The 8,702-nt window shown below is 43.7% G+C and overlaps 1 protein-coding gene across 8 annotated transcripts in view; it reads left to right on the top strand.

Moving 5' to 3' along the window:
• The first annotated feature begins 387 nt into the window (after positions 1-387).
• The window catches only part of RASGRP1 (RAS guanyl releasing protein 1), a 96,542-nt gene continuing 88,227 nt past the window's right edge, over positions 388-8,702 (top strand). For 3 of the 8 annotated variants that reach the window (XM_025197733.1, XM_025197730.1, XM_025197727.1), the window contains exons 1-2: positions 388-497; positions 2,377-2,558. Coding sequence is in view for 5 of the 8 variants with exons in the window: in XM_025197730.1 (XP_025053515.1) it covers positions 2,489-2,558 (70 nt within the window). In the remaining 3 variants the exon portion in view is untranslated. Of the gene's footprint in view, positions 498-2,376; positions 2,559-8,702 lie in introns of those variants that run through there. The other 5 variants (XM_025197726.1, XM_025197729.1, XM_025197728.1 and 2 more) reach the window with 2 other exon arrangements.

The raw sequence follows: 8,702 nt of genomic DNA, 5'->3' as shown, positions 1-8,702 counted from the left end.
GGCCGCCTGTGTCTTCGGGGCCCCCGCGGCCGGGGCTCGGGGGCACGGCACCTCCACGGGCCGACCCGGGCGGGCTGTAGCTGCCCGGGAGCCTCGCGGGGCACCGCTCCCAGCTCGGGGGCGGCGGCCGGCTGCTGCTGCCAGAGGGAGCCCGGGGGGCGCGTGAGAAGAGCAGGGGGGATAAGAAGCGCGCGAGAGAAAGGCAGGCGGGGCCCTCGCCCGGGGGGCTCCCAGGCGGGTCCTTCGCCCGTGGGACTCCCCACTCTGCATCTGCACCTGCACGTCCACACGAGCGCGGGCCCCGGCCCCGAGGTTCACGAGGCCTCGAGGGGCAGGGGGTTGGAGCTTCAGCCCTGATCTGACCTGGAGCTCGTCTCTCTGCATTAGGGATGCATAACTGCCCAGAGCCCCGGAGGCATAAACCTGGAGCCAGGCATGCCTTAAATGGAGGTGTTAGCTGTGTGGCTCTAAGGACGCAAGTAGGCAAGGCTCTTCGGGTAAATCTGCTATCTTTTATTAGTCCAACTCATCTAGTTGGAACAGTTCTTCTTGGCAAGTTTTTGGGTGAGGCTGAGGAAGCGTCTGGGGATGGTCTGTGGGAGCCTGGGCGCTGACACAAACTCCCAGCTGTGGGATGACCACCCTGTAGTAGTGTACATGCAGTACATTGCACCCAGCGTACGTTTTTACAGTGCTTCAGTAAGCCTTGCTTGTAAAGCGCTTTGAATATTAAAAAGGGGTGCTGGTGGTAGCTGTGGTGGTCTAAGGACATAGGCAGACAAGGGTTTTGGAGGAATTTGTGATACCTTTTATTAGATCAACTTAATAGCTGGAAAAATTGTTCTTTGCAAGGTTTTGGGCACAAACACCCTTCTTCAGGCATACGGAGAGTCGGGTGTTTGTGCCCGAAAGCTTGCAAGGAACAATTTTTCCAACTATTTAGTTGGTCTAATAAAATATAATATCTACCCAAAGAATGTTGTCTGCCTTGATTATTAAAAGGCATTTTGAAAGAGTAAATAGTTACACTCATAGAATGGGGTGCAACTACATCTATAATTCCCTCAAAGAGTTTCACTGGTGCTGACTTCATTCAAGGCTAGAATTGGTCGTAAAAGGACATCTACACTTCACCTTATTTTGCTAAGTTTTGTTCCTTTTCTCTCAAAATTTGCTCCACAGAGTGTTCTATTTTTAAAAGGTTTGCTCCAAAAGACACTTCTGTCAGCGATTTGTTTAGGAAGATTTTCTTTTTAGTTGCAACTTACTTCCCTCAAAACAGGCCCCAATTCTGTTGCAAGTTTCAATAATCGCTGCCCCTGTGTGAACTATAAAACCATATTTTCAAAGGGCTTCAGAACAGACACTAGAACAGTGCCTGTTGTTTTACCAATGAACATTTTTCAGCACATTTTTTTTCATGCCTATGATTTTCTACCTACTAAATCTTATAATAACATGTCAATTTATAATGATATATGCAAAAAATACAAACAGATTTAAGTACTATTTCTGTAAATACAGAAGTCTTTTGCATGTACCAAAGTTAGGTGTGAATTTATATATGTAGAGGAAAAAAGAAAGAAAAGCACTTGCATAATGATGTGTGTAGCTTGATTATAGGCAGAAAAAGTTCTTTGGGTAAATCCGGTATCTTTTATTAGACCAACTTGTGCACAAACACCCTTGTCAGGCTAGATTGGTTATAAAAAATTAACTAATTAAAGTTATTAATCAACCACTTAAACAGCATATTAGCAATTTAGAAGAAACTAGCAGACAATTATGGTAACAGTTATAGAGTAGCAACAAAACATTTCATTAGCTACAAAACATTATAGATACTCTGTATGGGACCCTGATATTTCAGACGTGCATTAGCTCAACTGAAATTAATTTAAAAATCTGTTTTATATAAGATTTAACTATGGACTAAATTCTAAACCCTGTGCTTCCAATGTCTGCACATAACTTCATATTAGATAATCAGTATTAGGACACTTTCCCAATTTTACATAGCTATATATATTGTTCAATTTGGAGATCTACTGGATTATCTGAATCCTTGTTGCTCTGCTTTGGAGTTGATATGCTTGTATTGAGATTACAGGAGAAAGATTAAAAAAAAAACAAACAGAAAAAAACAGTTCTAACCATATGCTGTAAAATGCATACTTATATGAGAATATAACTAGGAAGAGAGGTCCCTTTGGTGCATTTGCCAGGTGGGAGGGTTGTCTTTCACCAACTCAACTCCTGGGAGCTGATTGCCTTTTAAATCTCTCCTCCTTTTTGTAATCTGCAGTGGAGCCCTGTGTGAAATTTGTCACTACTTTGCTTTCCTTGTTCTCACTTGCATATTTCTCTGTCTTTTAGAAAACCTGCACAAGGATGCAGCACTGCCCCTAAATCGACACTTGAGCTGAAGCAGATCAGTCATTGCGCCAACCATTCAAATCTTACCCAATCCACTGAATTCAGAATAATAATGCCTTTGGGACACTTAGCCAAAGAGGCCAGCCTAGAAGACCTTCTTGAAGCCTGCATTCAGTCTTTCGGTGAGTGCCTTATTTGAAACAATTTTTATGTTGCTACAACAGAAGTTTAGGTAACTTATCATTTGTGGAAGATTAGGGCTAGGAATTATAAAAACAATAAATGATCATTTGTATTTTATAGCTATGTATCTGTGTGTTTGTGACTCTCTCTCTCTCTCTCTGTCTCTCATATATGGTGCGAATGATAATTTTGCTGTTCTTTCTTGGATGATGACCACTAAGTATAGTAAAGTTGCCATGCATTTTAAATTATTTTTCTGTTTTTCTTACTCTAAACACTGAACTGAAGTACTTTTCATATGGATGGATTTTTAAAAACTGAAGTGTTGCAAAATGGAGAGTAAAATGTATGTAAATAGTATGTTTATAATATTTGTATTATTACATGCTGGGTTTTTGACTGCAACCAAAAATCCAGCATGTTTATAACATCCCTTTTGGAAATCAGGAGAATTATTTGGTGGATTATGTGTATTGAAGTAGGAATGCTTTTTATTCTATCAGTAGAGAGATTTAAAATCAGATCTATTGTGAAGGAAAAAAAGTATCTAGATGAAAAACCCAAATGCGTAACTTCTAGCTTATGAATTATTCATCTATTTACTCTTTCACCAGCAGAACTGCTATATTGATGAGCACCATCAGAGATGTATAAAGTAGGCAATGCCACTTTGAAAATAAAGTGTTTGCTAATGAAAACAGAAAACATCTTTGTTATTTTATTAAAACACATCGTGCCAGGAGGGTTTCAAAGCCCTTACAAAGAACAAAGATTGAAATACTTCAAAAGATTTCTGATAATTTATTTTTAAATGCTATAGTTCTTTCTTGACATTAAAATAGCATTTTTCTTTATCACTGTTTCACTCTATCCATATTTTACCTTTCCATGCCAAAGTCTCGTTATTTCAACTGCAACAGAAGTCTGTGGCATCTCATTTATTTACAGAGTTCATGTCTTTAAAACTATATGCAAGTTTTAAAGCCCAATGTTTTAACATAGGGAGTAAATTGAGAGGAACACCGCTTTTTTTCCCCCTAAGCATCTAATGAGTTGCTTTTTATCCATTACTGAAAATAGAACAGCTAAAGTTTTTTGTTTATGCACATACGTAAGGTGAGTTACAGTTGGGTTTCCTTCTAGCACAGGATTTATAGGAGTTAAAACAATCATGCTTAGTGGTGATATGGCTCTTTAGCTTCAAAGCATTAAGCAAACAGCTCCCTGCTTGAGGCGGGGGGCAGTCCTTACCAGGCTTTTGCCCCCCTGCTCCCTGCCTGGGGCTGGCATGCTGAGGAGGGGGGAGTGGGGTTTAAGCCCCCTCCCTGGCCAGTATGGGACCCCAGCCCAGGTCAGTCTGGGGGGGCTGCCTCTGCCTAGTTGTTGCCTTTTTTGCCCACAGCCCTGCTTTCTGCTCAAGTAGAAGTGTTGCCATGCCCCCTGCTCCCAGCCCGGGATTGGCATGCTGAGACAGTTGAATAAGGCAGGGTTTAAACCTCCTCCCTGGCCTGCATGGGACCCCAGCTGGGGTCTGCCTGGGGATGGGGGAGTGCAGCCCCTGCTAGTCCTCTGCCCCCTCCCCTGCTTGAGGAGGAGGGGGCAGCCCCTGCCAGGGTTTTGTGTCCCCCCTGTCCCAGGGTGCTGGCCCCAGGTCAAGGCCTGGCCACTCAAGTGGAGAGTAGAGTGCATGGCCAGGCCTTGACCTGGGGCCAGCACCCTGGGACAGGTGGGAAAGGTGTTTAAACTTCCTCCCTGGCCCAAACAGGACCCCAGCTGGGGTCTGCCAGCGGGGGGTGGGGTGCAGCTCTTGTCAGGCTTGCCTCTGTTCCTCGCTTCAGTGGTGGACATGGCCACGACCTGGCCCAGGGCTGGCACACTGAGGCCCGAGGGGATGGGGGTTTAAATCCCCTCTATGACCTTCCTGTCTCCTGCTGCTCCTTGCTCAAGTGAGGACAAGCCTGGCAGTCACTGCCTTCCCTTCCCTCCCCACCCCCCCACTCCCAGGCAGACCTAGGTTTGGGTCCCATTCAGGCCACGGGGCGGGGGTTTAAACCCCCCTCCACTCCCATCTCAGTGTGTAGGCCTTAGGCCAGGGCATGGCCATGCTCTCTGCTTTAAGCAGGGAGCCAGGAATGGGGGCAAAAGCCTGGTAAGGGTTTTCCCCACTGTCCCTCCCAGGCAGACCCCAGATGTGGTCCTGTGCAGGAGGCAGGGAGCCAGGGAAGGGAGGACAAAAGGGCAGGGGCTGCCCTTCCCCAGGCAGCTGGGTGGGATCCTCTGTGGGCCACGGAGAGGGTTTCAATCCCCCTATCTCCCTGCTTCAGTGGGGCTGGCCATATCTGCCCGCCCAAGCAGGCAGTGGGGGGAGAGCCTGGCAGGGGCTGTTTGACCCCTCCCCCAGCCAACCTGGACTGCAGTTCCATGCAGGCCAGGGAACGGGTTTAAACCCCCTCCCCGCAGTGTGCTGGCCCCGGCTGGGGCCTGGCCACACCCTCTGCTCTGTAAATGGGGAAAAGCCTGTAAGGGGCTGTTGCTTCCCCTTCCCCCAGGCACTCCTGAACTGGGGTCCGGACCTGGGTTCCCCCAGCCCCACCGCCCTCTCAGCTAGCCGAAGCAGTCACAGTGCTTTTGCTAGGGAGCAGACAGGTGGGGCCAACCCTGCTTGGCTGGAGCAGATAGCCCAGCCCAGCCCAGCCTAGGGCTGCAAAGCATCTTGGAATGCTGGGGGACCGTGAGTTAACTTGAACCAGGAAGGGATCTGGGACAAAAGTTCCATAATTCGGTTTGACCTAAATCAGTTAAGTCTGATACTACATCCATCCAGGTTTATCTTAAACCAGTTTCAGGCATGTTGAAAACGGTTTAAGTGCACTGAACTTCTGTTGTTACAGATTTTAACTGGTTTCATAGTCACTTAACCCAGTTTGTGTGTAACTTCTGTCCCTAGCCACAATGCCTAATACTCACAACACCCATGTAGGAAGTCATGAATTGTTACTTATATATACTGATTATATGTTTGCAGATAAAAACATGTGTCTGTGGGGGGAAGAATTGGTGACAACCATGAATAATGCTGTATTCCTCCTCCACTCCTCTATCCCAACCAGTTTTAAATGAACACTGACTGTTACTTCTTTTGAGGAAAAGAAGTCCACCAAATCACTATAAAAGACTTGGTTCCTGCAAAACATCCTGACCATGTTTATCTCTCTCTCTAGATCAAGTGAACCAAACAAAGTGCTAAAGTAAAAGTGACACCTGTATAAAAGGTTTACATCTTAGCTAATTGATCGGTCTCATCTTAATTTGTATCCAGGAAAGGATTATAAATGTTATATTTTGAAAGCTGGCGGCAACTTTTTTGCTCCAAATACTGTGGGTAAAACCCTGATTTCACTGACACATCCAATATTTCTGTTTATTTTGGTCTGCAGCATATTTTTAAAAACTAATTTTAGGGCATATCATAATCCTTATAAATAAATAGCAGTGTGTATGCAACCTTAATTTTATAAGGTTTATGGAATGGCTTGTTAGTGAGAAATTATGCTGTGTACTGTAGCAATCCAAACTCTCTCTCTTCCATTGTCTGAAGTGATGCAACTCTGTGATGTCGTTCTTTGGCCTATATGTTGTTTTTTCTTCTTGACACTGTGCTGGTTCTTAAAATATCTGGGATTTCCCAGTAGAGTATTTAAATAAGTCACAAAATGAGGCTGGTACAATTAGATAACCTACTTAAGGAAGTTGCTTACAGAGTTCTTTTTGTTGGTATCTACAAACATTTTGCAAAACAGTCTCACTGGACTCCATTGCAGTCTAGGAGAAGAGCTAGCAAGTTCTTATCTAAGATCTCATATAAAAAGGTTGGCTTTTAATTTGTAGAAGTACATTAACAGATTAAGCAAGATTTTCTCTCCGCATGATATTGGAGTACATGTAGTCAGTTACTTTGGACAATCGGTTTTATTCCATTTAAAAAATATTTTCTGTCCACATCTAAAAACTCACGTTGGAAAATGCTCTTATGTTTTATAATGTTTCACAAGGTTTCTATCTTATGATATTTAATTATTTATTTTGTATATAAAGTAACCAAGATATCCAGTGCTGTGATATTTTACATTATTATTCAAGATATTTTAATAACAATCCTATGAATTACTGTCCTTCAAATATTATGTAGAAAAAGTGCTATTTATATGTTCCCTATTTAGAAACCCTCCACCCCAGCATATTACCATATCCAAAACATGCCATACAATGTGCCTTTAAATGCATGGTACATGTTATGTTATGTCATTTTTTTGGTTAATATTTTTATTGCACTGGTTCTTACAGGCCACACTCATGGATCAGATCTACACAGTGTTCATCACTGTGCCATTTAAAAAAACCTGATTTGTACATGTGACTAATGGACAATAATGGGTAGCGTCAACTGAAGTGTAAAGTTGACAGGCTTATGCCATGAAGGAGAAGATAATTAAGGGAGAATCAAGCCAGGCAGTTGTATTATGCCATACATAACCAGGAAACAGATGTCACATTGCTGAAACATTGATCAAGGAAAGTATCTTTTGCAGCAGTGTTTTGAATGGATTTAAGACTGGGAAGCAAACAGACTTGTCAAGATGAGAAAGGAAAAAGTTGGAGTACTTAAGATGTACAATATAGAGGATTTGGACTGAGCCAAAAATGCTAGATCGTGGAGAGCCTTAGGATGAATTGGACAGATTTATACAGAGTCTTCATGTTAAAAGTATAAATCCAGGTAGGGCTTGGTTAAAGACAACACCAGATTGTGAACCTGCATGGCAGGAAGGATGGTGCTGTTGTGCAGGGTGACTGAAAAAATGGGGAAAAGTGGGTCTGAATGGGAAACTTAAGCTGATAGCTGTAAAAAATGTAGGATGAATTTTTAGTTTGGAAGGAATGAGGGAGATCTGAAGTGGAAAGATGAGTAAGAGTCATTAGCGTTATGTTAATACTTCAAACTACATTATTGAATGAGATCATCGAAAACTGGGGCAAAGATAGAGTTAAAAGAAGTGGAGCTCTTGGACTTTGGTCTCAAACCCTCAATGAGGCTGGGAAGAAGGGAATGGAACATCCTCTAAATGTAAATGTTGAAAGAGAAGGAGGAGATAAACCAGAAGAGTAAAAAAACTGAAGGGAAACAAGATTTCCAGAAAGGCATGGTCGATGACTAAAGACAGGTTGATATGGCTAAAGCTGGAATGTGAGCTTCAAGAACAGCTTAGGAAGAAATCATGACTCAGTATACTCAGTGGAGGTATCTACATGTGTGCTTTACTGCAGAGTTGACTAATTAGCTCTGCAGTAAAACATCACCATCTACATATGCAGCACTATAAGGCTGGAATAAACTAATTAACTCTGCCATAGAATAGTATGGCCTGACACACATGCTATCCTATGGCAAAGTCTAGTGTACCACAGCGCATGTGTAGACAGTGACTGGGGCTGGCTGGGGCAAAAGGGTGCTACAGTGTGGGACCTGCCTGCTAGCCCTGCACTGTAGCACCCTTGTCCCTCAGCCAACCCCTCTGCAGCATGTTGAGTTGGGACAGAGCAGCTCTGGGCTGGCAGGCTGACCCACAGGGCCTTCTGCCAGCCAGGGCTGCACTGCCCTAGCTCAATGTGTTGTGGTCCTGAGTGCATGTGTAAAACCTGTGCCCAAGAGCAATAAACTCTGGCACAGACTGTGCCAGAGTTTATTCAACTGCACTAATTGCATGCATAGATGTGCCCAGTGAGAGCCATTTCACCGGAGGATAAAGAGCAGACACCTAAGTATGAAAGGTATAAAGCTTTAGACAGCATGTTTAAAGAGGGAAAGGGCCAATCAAGTGGGGTCAAGAGGAAGGCATGAGGTATGGGGAGAGGAATGAGTCTGAGGAGAGACAGAAGTGAAAGAGAAATGAGGGAGGGAATCAGACTGTAGGGAGAGGGAAGTCAGGAAATGAGGCAAGATGTCACTAGGGTAAGTGGTAGGATTAGAGGTTGAAAGCAGATAAAAAGGTAAAATTTATGGGGAAAAAGAGAAAAGGATGATGAAAAAAAGTAAGGAATGGATGGACAAAAAGGTGGCCAGGGCTATGAATTAGAGGTTCAGC

This window comes from Alligator sinensis, unplaced genomic scaffold, assembly GCF_000455745.1.
Source record: "Alligator sinensis unplaced genomic scaffold, ASM45574v1 scaffold262_1, whole genome shotgun sequence".
Lineage (NCBI taxonomy): Eukaryota > Metazoa > Chordata > Crocodylia > Alligatoridae > Alligator > Alligator sinensis.
The sequence above is the reverse complement of the archived record's forward strand: the minus strand, read 5'-3'. Positions and strand labels throughout refer to the sequence as shown.